The sequence below is a fragment of the Heterocephalus glaber genome, unplaced genomic scaffold (assembly GCF_053883595.1).
Source record: "Heterocephalus glaber isolate CG9 unplaced genomic scaffold, H.glaber_assembly_v1.0 deba00000347, whole genome shotgun sequence".
Classification (NCBI taxonomy): Eukaryota; Metazoa; Chordata; class Mammalia; order Rodentia; family Bathyergidae; genus Heterocephalus; species Heterocephalus glaber.
Window position 1 is genome coordinate 21,336,216 of NW_028258143.1, and position 17,058 is coordinate 21,353,273.

At 36.0% G+C, this 17,058-nt stretch overlaps 1 protein-coding gene across 3 annotated transcripts in view; it reads left to right on the forward strand.

The window, feature by feature from the left end:
* The window catches only part of Ptpn4 (protein tyrosine phosphatase non-receptor type 4), a 192,836-nt gene that overhangs the window by 162,775 nt on the left and 13,003 nt on the right, over window positions 1-17,058 (forward strand). For all 3 annotated transcript variants that reach the window (XM_004836053.4, XM_013076728.3, XM_021236579.2), the window contains 5 exons: window positions 5,324-5,414; window positions 5,585-5,646; window positions 9,307-9,453; window positions 11,288-11,416; window positions 13,481-13,629. In XM_004836053.4, the coding sequence (XP_004836110.2) occupies window positions 5,324-5,414; window positions 5,585-5,646; window positions 9,307-9,453; window positions 11,288-11,416; window positions 13,481-13,629 (578 nt within the window). The remainder of the gene's footprint in view (window positions 1-5,323; window positions 5,415-5,584; window positions 5,647-9,306; window positions 9,454-11,287; window positions 11,417-13,480; window positions 13,630-17,058) is intronic.

Below are 17,058 nucleotides of genomic sequence, written 5' to 3' on the forward strand. Positions count from 1 at the left end.
TTTTTCCATTTTCTTATATTCATCCCATTCCCTTCTATCCTTTCCCCTAGCCCTCCCACTTCCTTCCCCTTTGCCCCTTTTCTTCCTATTTCACATTACCTATTATACATTTAGTCCTTATTAACACTTTCAGTTTCTCACACCAGAGAAACTATTCATTATTTATACATGTGTGTCCTATTTATTTCACTTAAGAGTATCGCCTCAATGTGCATCCACTTAGCTATAAATGTCTCTAATTTCTCAGTTTTTATGGCTGAGTAGTACTCCATTTTATAAAAAAACACATTTTCTTTATCCAGTCTCCAGTTGATGGGCATTTGGGCTGTTTCCAAGTTTTAGCTATTACAAACTGTGCTGCTATGAACATGGGCTCACATATATCATTGTGGTATGATTCTTTTAATTCTTTGGGGAAGATCCCCAGCAGTGGAATAGCAGGGTCAAATGGGACTTCCAGTCCTAGTTCTTTGAGGTATCTCCATACTGATTTCCACAGTGGTTGCACCAGTCTACACTCCCACCAGCAGTGGAGCAGGGTTCCTCTTTCCCCACAGCCCCGCCAGCATTTGTTATTGGTTGATTTCACGACAGCAGCCATTCTTTCTGGAGTGAAGTGTTATCTCAGCGTTGTTTTCATTTGCATCTCTCGAATGACCAGTGATGTTGGACATTTTTTCATGTATTTATTTGCTATTTCTACTTCTTTGTCTGAGAAATGTCTGTTCATTTCAGATGCCCATTTTAGGATTGGGTCTCTAAATTTGGGATGTCTGATCTTTTTAAGTTCTTTATAGATTCAAGATAGCAGACCTTTGTCTGAGGAAGAGCAGGTGAAGATTTTTTCCCACATTGTGGGTTGTCTCTTCACACTGCTGGTGGTTTCTCTTACTGTGCAGAAGCCTTTTAATAAGAACAGATCCCACTTGTTGATTGTTTGTGGTAGTTCACGGGCAACTGAGGTGTTTTGTTCATAAAATCTTTTCCTACACCGATGTCTTCAAGGGTTCTACCTAACCTCTGTTCCAACTGGTTCAGAGTTTCTATTTTAATATTTAGATCTTTAATCCATTTCGATTTTAGTTTAGTGCATGGCAAGAGATATAGGTCTAGTTTTAATCTTTGGCAAGTTGAAACCCAATTTTTCCACCACCATTTATTAAAGAGGCTATCTTTCCTCCAGTGAGGCTGTTTGGCTCCTTTATCGAAGATGAGATGGCTGAGTGTGTCTGGCATTGTTTCTGCATCTTCTAATCTGTTCCACTGGTCCTCAGGTCTGTTTCTTTGCCAGTACCATGCTGTTTTGATCACAGTAGCTTTGTAGTAGAGTTGCAGGTTGGGGATTGTGATACCCCCTGCCATGTCTCTGTTACCTAGAATTGCTTTTGCCTTTCTGGGTCTCTTCTTGTTCCAAATGAATTTTTGGATTGTTTTCTCAAGGTCCATGAAGTATGCTGCTGGGATCTCAATTGGAATTGCATTAAATCTATATAGCAGTTTTGGAAGTATGGCCATTTTCACTATATTAATCCTTCCTACCCAGGAGCAGGGGATGTCTGTCCATTTTCTGATATCATCTTCAATCGCTCTTTTCAGAGTGCCATAGTTTTCAGAGAAGAGGTCTTTGATTTCTTTAGTTAGGTTGATTCCTAGGTATTTCAGTTTTTGGATGCTATTGTGAAAGGAATTATTTGCCCTATTTCTCTCTCAGTGAGTCTGTCATTGGTGTAGAGGAAAGCTATTGATTTTTATGTGTTGACCTTGTAACCAGCTACTTGATTGAATTTGGTTATTAAGTCTAGAAGACTTTTGGTGGAGTTCTTGGGGTCTTCTATATAGAGTATCATGTCATCTGCAAATAATGACAATTTGACATCTTCATTTCCTATCTTTATTCCTTTTATTTCTTTCTCTTGTCTAATTGCCGTGGCTAATGTTTCCAGAACTATATTGAACAAGAGTGGTGATAGTGGACATCCTTGTCTTGTTCCTGATTTTAATGTGAAGGATTTCAGATTTTGACCATTTAGTATGATATTGGCTGTTGGTTTTTCATAGATGGCTTCTATCAGTTTGAGGTAGAGACCATCTATTCCAATTTTTTGTAGGGTTTTTATCATAAATGCATGTTGGATTTTGTCAAATGCTTTTTCTGTGTCTATGGAGATTATGATATGGTTTTTATCCTTAGCTCTATTGATATAGTGTATTACATTGACTGATTTGCATATATTGAACCATCCCTGCATCCCTGGGATGAATCCCATTTGATCAGGGTGTATGATCTTCTTGATGATCTTCTGCATTCTGTTTGCCATTATCTTATTAAGGATTTTTGCATCTATGTTCATTAGTGAGATTGGCCTATAGTTCTCCTTTTCAGTTGGGTCTTTCTCTGCCTTGGGGATCAAAGTGATGCTTGCTTCCAGGAATGAATTTGGGAGTATTGCTTCCCTTTCAATTTGATAAAAGAGTTTAAACAGTAGTGGCAGCAGTTCCTCTCTAAATGTCTTATAGAATTTAGCAGTGAAGCCATCAGGGCCCGGGATTTTCTTAGTTGATAAGTTTTTAATTACATTTTCAATTTCGTTGGTTGATATTGGGTTGTTTAGAATTTTTAGGTCTTCTTCGTTCAACTTTGGTAATTCCTATGTATCTAGGAATCTGTCCATTTCTTCTGTGTTGTCCATCTTATTGGTGTATAGGTTCTGGAAGTAGGTATTGATGACCCTCTGGATTTCTGCTGGGTCTGTTGTAATTTCACCCTTTTCATTCCTAATTGCATGGATTTGGTCCTTTTCTTTCCTTTTTCTGACAAGGTTGGCCCAGGGTTTGTCAATTTTGTTGATTCTTTCAAAGAACCAACTCTTGGCTTCATTGATATTTTGTATCCTTCTCTTAGTCTCCATTGGATTGATTTCTCCTCTGATCTTTATAATTTCCTCCCTTGTATGAGATTTGGGTTTGTCCTGCTCTTCTTTTTCTAGAAGCTTGAGGTGTAGCATCAGGTTGTTTAATTGGGCTCGTTCTGTTTTCCTAATATGCATATTCACTGCTATGAATTTCCCTCGTAAGACTGCTTTCATTGTGTCCCATAGATTCCGATATGTTGTATTGTCCTTGTCATTTAATTGAAGAAACTGTCTGATTTCTTCTTTAATTTCCTCTGTGACCCATTGGTTATTCAGAAGTGTGTTGTCCAATTTCATCGCACTGTGGTCTGATAATATACAGGGGATAACTTCAATTCCTTTGCACTTACTTGAACATGTTCTGTGTGTGAGTATGTGGTCTATTTTGGGGAATGACCCATGTGCAGCTGAGAAGAATGTGTATTCTGATTTTGTGGGGTGGAAGACTCTGTAAACATCTGTTAAGTTCATTTGTTCAAGAGTTCAATTGAGTTCTAGTATTTCATTACTTATTTTTAGTCTAGTTGATCTATCTGTTTGTGACAGTGGGGTGTTGAGGTCCCCCACTACAATTGTATTAGTGCATATATGACTTTTCATGTCCATTAGTATTTGTTTTATGTAGTTGGGCGCACTAGTGTTTGGTGCATAGATATTTATGATTGTCATCTCTTCCTCTTGGATTCCATCTCATTTCCCTTTAGGGTTGCTGTAGGTGATCTGGAAGTCTGGTTTTGAGAATTATTTACGTGTTTTCTCATTTGGACTGGGGTGGAGAGCTGTTAGCCCCTGCACGGATTACCTCCTCTGAGCTGGGAGAGGTGGGACAGGGGCCGGGAGCAGCAGTAGGGATGGTGGCCCAAAAGCCCTTTCCTGTGGGCTGGGAGCAGCGGGAGGGATGGTGGCCAGGAAGCCCCTTCCTCTGGACCACGAGCAGTGGGATTGTGGCTCAGAAGTCCCTACCTCTGGCCCGGGAGCAGTGGGAGGGATGGTGGCCCAGAAGCCCCTTCCTCTGGGCCAGGAGCAGCGGGACAGAAGGTTGCCCAAAAGCCCTTTCCTCTGGGCTGGGAGCAGCGGGAGGCATGGTGACCGGGAAGCCCCTTCCTCTGGACCAGGAGCAGTGGGACGATGGCTCAGAAGCCCCTACCTCTAGGCTGGGAGCAGTGGGACTCAGTACCGTGGTCTGGTGGTCTGGTGTCCTCTGCATCTTTGTAGTGTGGAACCAGGTGGCTGTAGAGAGGAGCGCGGGCCGGGGGGGAGGGGGGAATGGATCCACTGGATTGTTGCCGGGGTGCAGGCTCGCTTCATGGCTTCTTAACTGTGTGATCTACTATCCATTATAATTTATAAACTAAAGTGATGTCCCAAGAAATGTTTTACATAGAAAGAGTTCCAAAATCGAGAGTTGTTTAAATTGCTCCCATAATAGCTATAATAGTTATAGTTACATAAATAAATGTCTTTATGGCGATAACGAAATTTCATATATATATATATCATCAAAGTAAATTTTCTTCTATAATTAAGTAGCTGTTTTTTTGAAAGCATACTGTTGACTTAAAAATCCTGAGTTATAGGAAAACAACTTACATATTTGGAGTTTGCACGTTGTCAGATTTAATCTTTCTCTAATTTTTGTCAGTGCACTCTTGAAAATTCTCAGTCACTGTATCGGAAGAATAGAATGCAGCCCAGTGTAATTGTGCATGCCTGTAATCCAAGCACTCTTGAGAGGCTGAGGCAGGAGGATTGCAAGTTTGAGCCCAGGCTGGGCAACTTACTGATTTAGCAAGATCCTATCTCAAAATTAAAAAGGGTTGGGGATATAGCTTAGTGCAGAGGCCCTGGGTTCAATCCCCAGTACTTGGAAAGGAAGGAAAAGGAAGAAAGGGTGGGCAGATTGACAAGAATGCTTCTTGAATGCTGTAAGTGGTATTTTGCTTGATGAGCATACCATGGATTTTGAAATGCTATATTTGGAATGTGTGAACTTGTTTATTTAATAAAACTGAAAGGTTTTTAGTGTGTTTTTCAAAATTGCTGTCATATTTGTTGCTCTGAAGTTTATGTTATAGAGAAGTTATTGCAGTTATAAAATGTGCAAGGCACATGTCAATTTTTCTTCTATAAAGTTCTTAGTTCGTGTTCTTTAAAACTGCAGGTGCCTCTAGTATAAGCAAAATTGTTTACACTTGTTTTATCATTTTTCAAAATATGGTATATAATTCACATGAGAAGCTGCAGAATTCAGGCTTGCAATTCTGTTTCAGTGCTCTGTGTATTATTAGTACCTCATTGTGTAGATGAAATATTCAAAGGACAAAAAAACTGTTTCCTGTTAGTATACAAACAAGTCTATAAAACAAAACAAATTTTTGATGGCTTATTCAACTGATACTTTCTTTTTTAAGCAACTATATCGGAAAAAACCTGGAATGACAATGTCTTGTGCCAAATTACCTCAGAATATTTCCAAAAATAGATACAGAGATATTTCGCCTTGTAAGTATCTGTCATCTCTGTTAAATTTAATTTTTTTTTTAACAAAAATGTATTAAAATGTTGTTTCTAGGCTGGGGATGGTGGAATGTGTGTTTAGCATGTACAAGACCCTGGATCAATCCCCAGCACCAAAAACAAAAAATCTCATTATTTCTTTGAAATTTTTTCAGATGATGCTACACGGGTCATTTTAAAAGGTAATGAAGACTACATCAATGCAAACTATATAAATGTAAGTGATTATTTTTGTTATGTTTTGTTGTTTGAAATAGAGAGCCACTATAAATTTTGAGATTAATGCCCTTTTTTGAGAGCCTAACCTTAATAGAAAATTTAAACTCCAGATACTGAAAAATTACCAAAGTAATGTTAAAGAAACTTGTTCGGTACTTGTATATAATACACAGGTAGAGAAGTATAACAGAATAGCCCAGTCCAGAATAATAGAACTTAGACAGAACTGAATATTAGAACTTTGTGGGGCCAGGGATTTAGCTCAGTGGTTTCACCGCCTGCCTCGCAAGCGCAAGGACCCGAGTTTGATCCCTGGTACCAAAAAAAAAAAAAGAACTTTGTGTACAGTAGAAGTGCCCTTTTAAATCATTGCAGGTGAAATAGGCCATGTAGTTAATGGGTTGAGTCAAGTATATACAATATATCATTTGTAAAGAGCACATCCCCCCCCCCCCCCCCCCCGCCAAACTGGGGAGTTGAGAGGAATGGCTCACTATCTTTTTCTTAATTGTGAAATGTAAAAATTTTCAAGTGTACAAAATTTAGAGCCAAAAATAAAACCTTTATACACACACACACACACATGTACACACACACATCATTCAGCTTCAGTAGTTTTTAACTCCTGGCCAGTTTTATTTCATCTATATCCTCAAATCCAAATTGTTTTGAAGCAGATCTATATATCATTTACCTATAAATATTTCACATGCTCTAGATATTATATTCAAAACATATCAAAATACAGATATAAAAATGAGATTGTCTTGAGCTCAGTGTGGTGGTGCATGTCTGTAATCCCAGCAGTTGGGAGGATAAGGCAGGAGGATCACAACTTTGAGGCCAGCCTGGCCTTCATAGTGAGTTCAAGTCAGCCTGAACTCTAAATTTATAACAAGACCCAATTTCAAAAACAAATTGTGAAAATACTTGAAGAAATCTGTGAAAATTGGTTAATATTTCAGAAGGGAGAAGATCTTTCTAAGCTTAGGTATGTATCTACACTAAAAAGAAACAATTGATGAATTTGTCAATGTAAATTTTTAAATTTTTTGTATGATTAGAAAGTACTGAAATCTAACAATAGACTCTTAAAAATATTTTAAAAAGCTTATTTAGTCATTGTACAATGAACTCAATAAATGATTTACCAAAACAAAGACTGGTTAAAATAATGGCGTAGGACATTGAAAAACAATTCAAAGAAAAGGAAATGCGAATGATATTTTAAATTTCATGACTTTTCAAATGTATAAAAGTATAGTATAAAGAATCTATCATAGGGGCTGGGGATTTCGTTCAGTGGTACTGCCACCCGCCTCACAAGCTCAAGGACCAGAGTTCGATCCCTCGTACCAAAAAAAAAAGTCTATCATGTATCTGTCATCCAGCTTCAACAGCTGTCAACAAATGGCCAATCTTATTTCATCTAAGCATTACTCTGTAAAGTATTTTTTAAGCTCGAATACATCACTTTATTTGTAAATACAGACAGTTCTCATTATTTAAAGTAGTTATGATGCATGAAGTCTTTGCAAATACTGAATTAGTGAATAATAATTATTAGTTCTGAAATAACATACAGGTTCCCAGAAGCCTCTAGGCACAGTATTTTCACCAACTGATCAATACATAGATTTGTTTCTGTTTAAAGACACCTTATTTAATATATATTGTTGATTCATTTTCACACTGAACTTATACCTAAAGGAAGCTTATCTCTAACACATTTCTACATGAAGCACATCACAGCTTTCTTCCACTTAGTAACACTAGGCAGCATTTCAACACTGTGTTTGTAAACAGTGAAATCACCAACAAAAAACACAAAAATGTGAAAAATGTGGCACTACCTACCCTGCAAAAAGCCACTTGTTTACAGGATGACATTTGAAACCAGAAGCACAGAGTTGCCTTCTCTGTCATCAGCTGGAAATACGCATGTCTGTTGGCTCAGATTTTTCACTGCTCTGAGCATACTTTTAAATGACCAAATTGACCTACAACTGTCTTGAGGTTATATATAAATCTTAGCAAGTGGTCAAATTTGCAGATGCAAAATTTGACTGAGGATAGACTGCTTTAATATGTTACTCTAATCAGGGCTTTTTGTTGTTGTTGTTTTTAGCAAAACCATAGTAGCGTTATAACACTTTGAAAAACAATATCAAACAATTAAAAGTACACTTAATTTACAAAAAAGGAAAATGTAAATCAAAATAGCAAGAATTACTGGGTTTTCACCTAGGAAACTGAAAGATTAAAATTTGATGGTACTATATTACAGGTCCACACCCTTTGTCTGAAACCTTGGGGTCACATATGCTTTGAGAGCATTTTTGGGCTTCTAAAAGGTTACTCAGTTCATTACACATATACTGTAATAAGTAACATCTCTAGATTATGGGACAAGTGCCCTGTAACAAGTATCAATATACTTACACCATCCACAACAAACTATAGACATCCCAACTAAGTGGGACTAATAAAGAATGTAAATAATCTTAGGTCAAGTGAAGGTCAAGTTTTGCAGTCATATGAGCCTGGGTCAGGTAAAAGTCTTAAAGTTCAGATATTTGAAAATTTCAGAATTGTGCACAAGCAATTATTTATATATTAACAAGTATGAGGAAAAAAGTATTCCTGTACATTCTTGGTAGAAGCACAAATTGGAAGAACCCCTTTCGGTAGCAAAATTATATATTAATCATTATTATTATTATCCAGTATTCTTGTTTATTTCTGTTGCCCTTACAGATATATTTATGTTTGCACAGAAATATTAGGCTCTGGTTATTGTTAGCAAAGAGAAAAGCACTACTTAAATGTCTTTTAAATAAGTTATAGTGTATTTTATCCAGAAAAGCCATTTAAAAGAATGAAATTACAGATATTGATTTGACATAACCTCAGAAAAAATAAGATGTCAAACATAATGAGCTACCACTTTTTAAATAGTTTTACAGAAAAACAAGATATTTTTACATGTACACCTGTGGGCTGTGTTTAGTATATCTCTGAAAGAGTATATTAAAAACTGGGGAAAATGATTGCCCTCCTGGGTGTTACCTAGAGGATGGGATGGGAGAAAGACTTCTTTCTCTCTTCCCCTGAGTATTCTTTGAATCAACTGTGCATGTATCACTTTTTTATTTTCAGTCTCAAATGTAGTAAAATGATGACTCATCATCCACAAATACTCATTGTCTTACCTTGTTTTGAAAACTATGAGTTTAAATATCCCTTAAAGTTGTTTTATATGCAAAATCCAAGCTCAAACAACATGTGGCAGAAATTTTTATCCTTATAAAATTTACCAATAAACTACTTACAGGTGGGCATTCTTTATTTCTTTATTCTCTGTTTCTGAAACAGGATTCTCCATAGAGCTGCTTTTAAAATCATAATATTGTTTTGAAAAATATTTATATTTAAATTCCTCTTTCTACTAATTGAAAAATAAATATGTATAACTATTAGGTATTGCCAAGAAATTTCTTGTACAGATAAAATTGTTCAAGATTGTTTTGCTGATTATAGTTTATTGAGATTAGTCATGTTCAATTTAACAATAAGTTAGTAGATGGTTTTCATATTCCCAATCATAGTAAAATCATATACTGCAAAAGATTTTACTCTAATGTCCTTTTCATTTTAGATGGAAATTCCTTCTTCAAGTATTATTAATCAGTACATTGCTTGTCAAGGGCCATTACCGCATACTTGCACAGATTTTTGGCAGATGACTTGGGAACAAGGCTCCTCTGTGGTTGTAATGTTGACCACACAAGTTGAACGTGGTAGAGTAAGTCATAGTTGAATCTCACATACTGCTTGGACTTTTTTCAAATTACATTGTATATATAATCAAAATATTCACATTGATTAATCTTTTGTAACATTTTGATTTTCTTATGGTTTTATGATATGAATCATCATGGTTTACTCATAAAACTGACTAATACATGATAAATGTGACATAAAAACCATTGTTATTATTTAAAAGGATTAATGTAGCTGGGCATGGTGGCCCATGCTTGTGGTCCCATCACTCTGGGAGGCTGAGACAACCTCCAAGATGGAGCCCAGTCTGGACAACTTAATAACTTATTGAAATCCTGTCTAAAAAATAAAAAGAATGAATGTATATCTAATGGGCTTGTGTCTACAATACAGTGAGTTGATACCTCAGTTCACAAACTCATTCTCTCCATGATTCTGGTTGCAAACCAAACTTAACAAAAACTGAATCAAATTTCCCCATAAGGTCAACACTCAACCTAACCATTGAATTTGATTTGGTTCTCATTCAACTTGGTTTGTGACCAGAATCATGGAAAGAATCAAATTTGTGAACCCAGGCATCATTGTATATACAGAACTCTTACAGCTTTACAATAAAATGACAACTAAATTAAAGGGGGGGGGACTATTTGAATAGGTATCATTAGTGATCAGAGAAACGCAAATCAAAATGAGAGTGAGATACCACTTCATATCAGTAGCTTACGTAGAAATGACAGATAATGAAAGTGTTGTTTATGATGTGGAGAAAACGGAACCTCATACACTGCTTGTGGATTTGTAAACAGTACAGTTACTTTGAAAAAGTCTGGAAGTTCCTCAGAAGGTTAAACATAGAATTACTGTAACTTAGCAGTTTCATTCCTAGATCTACCCAAGAAAATTGATAACATACGTCCACAGAAAAATTTGTTCATAAAGCCAGACGTCATGGCACATTGAGGCAGGAAGGTTGTGAGTTCAAGACCCCTCTGGAGTGTATGTCAAGTTTGAGGCCAGCCTGGACTAGATAATGAGGACTTGTCTCAAATACAGATTTTTTTTTTGTTCACGAGCATTCATACCAGCATTATTCATCTTAGCCAAAAAGTGAAAATAATGTATATCAAATAAAATCTGATTATATTTATATAGTTCAATATTTTTGGCAATAAAAAACAACAATATATGCTACAATATGGTAACTCTGAAAAATGTGGAGTGAAAAAAGTTGAACAAAAAAAAGACAACATATTGTATGATTCCATTAATAGGAACTATTCAGAATAGACAGTTCCATAGGGGCAGAAAGCAGATTAGTGGTTGCCTAGGTCTAGGCTGGAGAAAGGAGATTGGATAGGGTATGTAATACACAATGACTACTTATGAATTATAGGGATTTTGGGGGTTATAGGAAAAATATTCTAAAAGTGATTGTGGTAATGGTTGCATAACTGAATATACTGAAAAGTTATATACTTTAAATGAGTGGCTGTATGATCATGAATTGTATGTCATTAAAGCTAATAAAATGTTTTTAAATGAGTTAGTAGTGTAGCTCAGAGACTCTGGGTTCAATCTCCAGCTCAAAAAGAATGTTAGAAATTTAATCAGGATATTTACAAATTATGACTGGATTACTTGTACAAAGGGTAAAAAAAAATTACACAGAAAAAAATAGTAGTAGTTGGCAGATTGAGGTGAGGAGTATAAGAAAATTCATTAAATTATTCTTGCACCTATTTGTAAGTTTAAAAGTTCTTAAAACTTAAAACATTTTAAAAATTGGAGAACCTTTGTTTAATTTTAAACATTTTAAAAATTGGAGAATCTTTGTTTAATTTTATTGATATCAGGTTAAATGTCACCAGTACTGGCCAGAACCCAGGGGAAGTTCATCCTATGGATGTTACCAAGTCACCTGCCACTCCGAAGAAGGAAACTCTGCTTATATCTTCAGGAAGATGACACTATTTAACCAAGAGGTAAAAAAAGTAGGATGTCATTCATTAGAGCTGTTGTGTTCAAGATAGATATTGAATGTTGAAAATGTTTTTAGCCTGAAACATTTAAAAATTACTGAAATATTTGTCTGCTTCAGTGCAATACTTTGGAATTTTATGAAGGATATTCCCCTGTGTCGTAATAAATGTATTTCCATTTCTGCCACTAAATATGAGTAGTCAGTGAGAAAGGAGTCTGGTAAATAATACTTACTAGTACTTTGCCTATCCATAGCTATTATACAAGGAATGTATTTGAGTATAAAAAAAATTCTTATTCCAAGTGCTAACAGTAGAGTATTTGGGTATGTCTGTGGAAATAGAAAAAAATAATTGAAGGGTATCATTTTTTAAAAGAGAAAAGGATAGCAACTTCATAATCCCCTCAATATCAAGAAAGAAAAAGTCATAAGTAAGACCTTTGACGACAGATATGTTGGAGCTTTCTAACTGCCAGCTCTTAATTCTAGCTGGGTCACTCACCTGAGCTTCCAAAGCCAAAAATGGAACCTGATTAATAATGATGACTCACTGTCTCTACTGAAAGATGTATGTAGAAGGCACAGTGGTTTTAGTACTGACAGGCTGCTAGAGACTGTGTACTCCACATTCATTGCCCACAGCTAGATGTTCCCTTGCCATCCACCTGTGATTTTGAAAAGGGCTAAAAGAAGGAAGTAACTGCTGCAGAGGAAACAACTAGGCTGTGAAAGTCCATTCCTCTCCCATCAAAAGTTAAGCCTTTGGAAATGAGAATTCACCCATACTCTAAGGATATGCTTACAGGAGACCAGTGAGACAGGGCCTTTCTGACCACAAGGAAAGGAGCTAGAAGTTGTGCTAATTTAAGAAAAAGGAAACTGGCATTGATGATGCTAAAGTGACTATAGAGTTAAAAAGTTAAATTTCATTCAAATGAGGAGGAATTTCAGACTTGGGGGCATAAACTCTGTGTAGCTCATGGTCTAATGTCACAGATCAAGCCAATAAGATATTTCCCAAATAGATAATGAAAAATGACTTCATAATTTTGAATGACCTGTTACTGAACATAGGATGCCAAGTAGCTGAGTAATATACAGATGTTCTCGTGGAGTCTTTTCAACATAAGATTGATGGGTTATAGAGGTATAAATGTCATTTCATTTTTCAAGTGAAGGAATTAAGACTGAAATTATTGCATGCTGTAACCAGACAAGTCATGATTTGAGTCAAGATGTATCTAAATCCAGTGCTTTTAGTCTCGCTTCATAGTACCCATCATTGGCTTCATGTTTTTATGATCTCCTCCAATATGTGTGTATGTATGTTTTTTTATTTACTGGGGATTGAACCCAGTGTCTTCACACTGAGCTACATCCCCAGCCTGTTTTTATTTTGAGACAGGATCTCAGTCGCTAAATTGTTCAGCCTAGGTTTGTATTTGTGACCACCATGCCTGGTTTATCACCTCCAGCTTTAATCTATATTTATTTGAAGATATTTTTTCTAAAATTTCATCTCTGTCCTGTCAGGATTAGGCCAGTTTTATTCACAAAAAAAATGTTTATTTTACCACTCTTGCTCACCTAATGGTTCTGTAGTTAATCTTTAAGCATTTCTCTGGATCTTAATTTATTTTTGCCTGTTTACTTTATAATCATCTTTAAAAAACAATATAGAAATTGAGATATGGAGAGAATAGTGGTAATAGCCAATACTTAAATATATACAACTATTTCTATAAAATTGCTTCTTAGCTAGATGTGGTGACATGTACCTGCAATCCCAGCAATGGGGAGTCTGAGGGAGAAGGATTGCCATGAAAATTAAGGACAGCTTGAACTATATAATGAGACCCTGTCTCAAAAGTAAATTAATTAATTAATTAAATAAAATAGTATGTTTTTTGTTGTTGTTGAAATGTAGGGTTTTAGTGGATTTATACATTATTGGGAGGGGGTAGTTGGTTTTTCTTTCCTTCTGAAATTAAAATAACATGAGTATTATATTTGTTTATAATGGTAACTCCTAAGTCAAGGTGCATAATTTTTCTTTTGCACTTAGAAAAATGAAAGTCGTCAACTCACTCAGATCCAGTACGTAGCCTGGCCTGACCATGGAGTCCCTGATGATTCAAGTGACTTTTTGAACTTTGTGTGTCATGTACGAAATAAGAGGGCTGGAAAAGAAGAACCTGTTGTTGTTCATTGCAGGTATTATATTTCCTGTCTTTTATGAATGAATAAATGACAAGATAGATCATGTTTAAAATATCATATGTACATTATTTTGTCTTTGTATTGTAATTATTATTGACAACTCAAAAACTGAGCTCTGAAGATAGAAGGCAAAGAAGATATTCTAACATAAAAATTGGCAGAAACTTTATGATAAGAGATAAATAATACATATTAATGGGGTATGGTGATGCACAACTGTAATCCCATTGCTTAGGGAGCCTGAAGCAACAAGATCACAAATTCGAGACCAGCCTAGGCACCTTAGCAACTTAGCAAGACTCTGTCTCAAAATTTATAAAATAAAATAAAAAGGCCTATGAATCCAGCTCAGTGCAGAGGCCCTGGTTTTAATCCCTAGTACTACAAAAATAAGATAAAACTACTCCACTGATTTTTTTTTTAGAAGCTTTTCATTTTTTTATTCATTAAGTTTATTGGTACATTTTAGGTATACAATATGATGACACTCATCATTGGAAATTTGTGCCTTTACATGATGTATCTTGGTTCTTATTTTTTTCCCCCTTCCCCTGCCCTCCCTGTTTACAAAGACTTTGTTTCTGTTTTTTCCTTTTCTCAAATTTATTCCTTTACCTTCTTTCCTTTCCCCTACCTCTCCACCATCCTCTTCCACTTTGCCCCTTTTCTTCCTGCTTCTCATTCTCTATTATGCCTTTTGATCCTTATTAACACTTTCAGTTTTTCACACCAGAGAAACTATTCGGTATTTACACATGTATGTTGTATTTATTTCACTTAAGAGCATGGCCTCTTAAGTGCATCCATTTAGCTATAAATGTCTCTAATTTCTCATTCTTTATGGCTGAGTAGTACTCCATTTTATTTAAAAAAACACATTCGGGACTGGAGATTTAGCTCAGTGGTGATGCCACCTGACTCACAAGTGGAAAGAGCCGAGTTCAATCCCTGGTACCAAAAAAGACCAAATTTTCTTTATCCAGTCTCCAGTTGATGGCAAATAGGGCTGTTTCCAAGTTTTAGCTATTACAGACTGTGCCACTATAAATATGGGTACACATATATCACTGTGGTATGATTCTTTTGTTTGTTTTTTGGTACTGGGGATCGAACTCGGGTCCTTCCGCTTGCACAGCAGGTGGTGAAACCACTGAGCTAAATCCCCAGCCCATTCTTTTAATTCTTTTGAGAAGATACCCAGAAGGGGAATAGCTGGGTCAAATGGGACCTCTAGTACTAGTTCTTTGAGGTATCTCCATACTGATTTCCACAGTGGTTGCACTAGTCTACACTCCCACCAACAGTGGAGAAGGGTTTCTCTTACCCCACAGCCCCGCCAGCATTTGTTATTGGTTAATTTCATAACAGCCATTCTTTCTGGAGTGAGGTGGAATCTCAGCATTGTTTTTATTTGCATCTCAAATGATCAGTAATGTTGAACATTTTTTAATGTTTATTTGCTGTTTCTACTTTTTTGTCTGAGAAATATCTTCATTTCAGATGCCCATTTTTGGATTGGATCTTTAAATTTGGGGGATCTGATTTCTTTTTTAAGTTCTTTATATATTTTAGATAGTAGGCCTTTGAGGAAGAGCTGGTAAAAATTTTTCTCCATATTGTGAGTTTTCTCTTCATTCTGCTGGTGGTTTCTCTTATACAGAAGCTTTTTAATAAGGTGAGATCCCAATTGTTGACTGCTTGTGCTAGTTCCGTGTGACTGAGGTTTTGTTCATGAAATCTTTTCCTATGCCAATATCTAAAGAGTTCTGCCTAACCTCTCTTCAGCTGGTTTAGTGTTTCTGTTTTAATATTTAGATCTTTGATCCATTTCAATTTTAGTTTAGTGCATGGTGAGAAACATAGGTCTAGTTTTAATCTTTGGCAAGTTGAAACCCAATTTTTCTAGCATTATTTCTTAAAGAGGCTATCTTTTCTCGAGAAACACCGAGGGTGTTTGGCTGCTTTGTCAAAGATGAGATGGCTGAGTATGTCTGGAGTTGTTTCTGCATCTTCTAATCAGTTCCTCTGATCCTCTGGTCTGTTTGCTTTGCTGGTACCATGCTGTTTTTATCACAGTAGCTTTATAATATAGTTTCAAGTTGAGAATCGTGATACCCCTATCTTATCTTTGTTACCTACAATTTCTTTTGATATTCTATATCTCTTCTTATTCCAAATGAATTTTTGGATTGTTTTCTCAAGGTCTATGAATTGTTAGAATTTCAATTGGGATGGCATTGAATCTGTGTAGCAGTTTTGGAAGTGTGGCCCTTTTCCCTATATTGGTTCTTCCTACCCTGGAGCAAGGGATGTCTTTCCATTTTCTGATATCCTCTTTGATCTCTTTTTTCAGAGTGCTGTAGTTTACAGAGTAGAGGTCTTTGATTTCTTTCATTAGGTTGATTCCTAGGTATTTCAGTATTTTGGATGCTATTGTGAAAGGAGTTGTTTCTTCAGTTCCTCTCTCAGTGAGTTTTGTTTGTGTATAGGAAAGCTGTTGATTTTTGTGTGTTGACTTTGTATCCAACTACTCTACTGAATTTGGTTATTAAGTCTAGAAGACTTTTGGTGGAGTTCTTGGGGTCTTCTATATGAGAGTATCATGTCATCTGCAAATAATGACAATTTAACTTCTACGTTTCCTATCTGCATTCCTTTTATTTCTTTGTCTTGTCTAATTGCTGTGGCTAATGTTTCCAGAACTATATTGAACAGGAGTGGTGATAGTGGGCATTCTTGTCTTGTTCCTGATTTTAGTGTGAAAATTTTCAGTTTTCGACCATTGATAATGTTGTTTATGTATGATTTTTGCTGTTGGCTTTTCATAGATGGCTTTTATCAGGTTAAGATAAAGACCATTTAGTACAATTTTCTGTAGGGTTTTTATCATGAATGGGTGTCTGATTTTGTTGAGCGCTTTTTCTACATCTATTGAGATGATCATGTGGTTTTTGTCCTTGGCTCTGTTAATATAGTGTATTACATTTATTGATTTCCATATGTTAAACCATCCCTGCTTCCCTGGGAGGAATCCCACTTGGTCAGGATGTATGATCTTCTTGTTGATCTGCATTCTATTTGCCAGTATCTTATTAAGGATTTTTGCATCTGTGTTCACTAGTGAGGTTGGCCTATAGTTCTCCTTTTAGGTTGGGCCTTTCTCTGGGGATCAAGGTGATGCTTACTTCCAGGAATGAATTTGGGAGTATTGCTTCCCTTTCAATTTCATTGAAGAGTTTAAACAGTAGGGGCAGTAGTTCTTCTCTAAATGTCTTGTAGAATTCAGCAGTGAAGTATCAGGACCTGGGCTTTTTTCATTAAGTTTTTAATTACTTTTTCAATTTCGTTGATTGATATGGGATTGTTTAGAATTTTTAGGTCTTCTTCGTTCATCTTTGGTAATTTGTATGTATCTAGAAATCT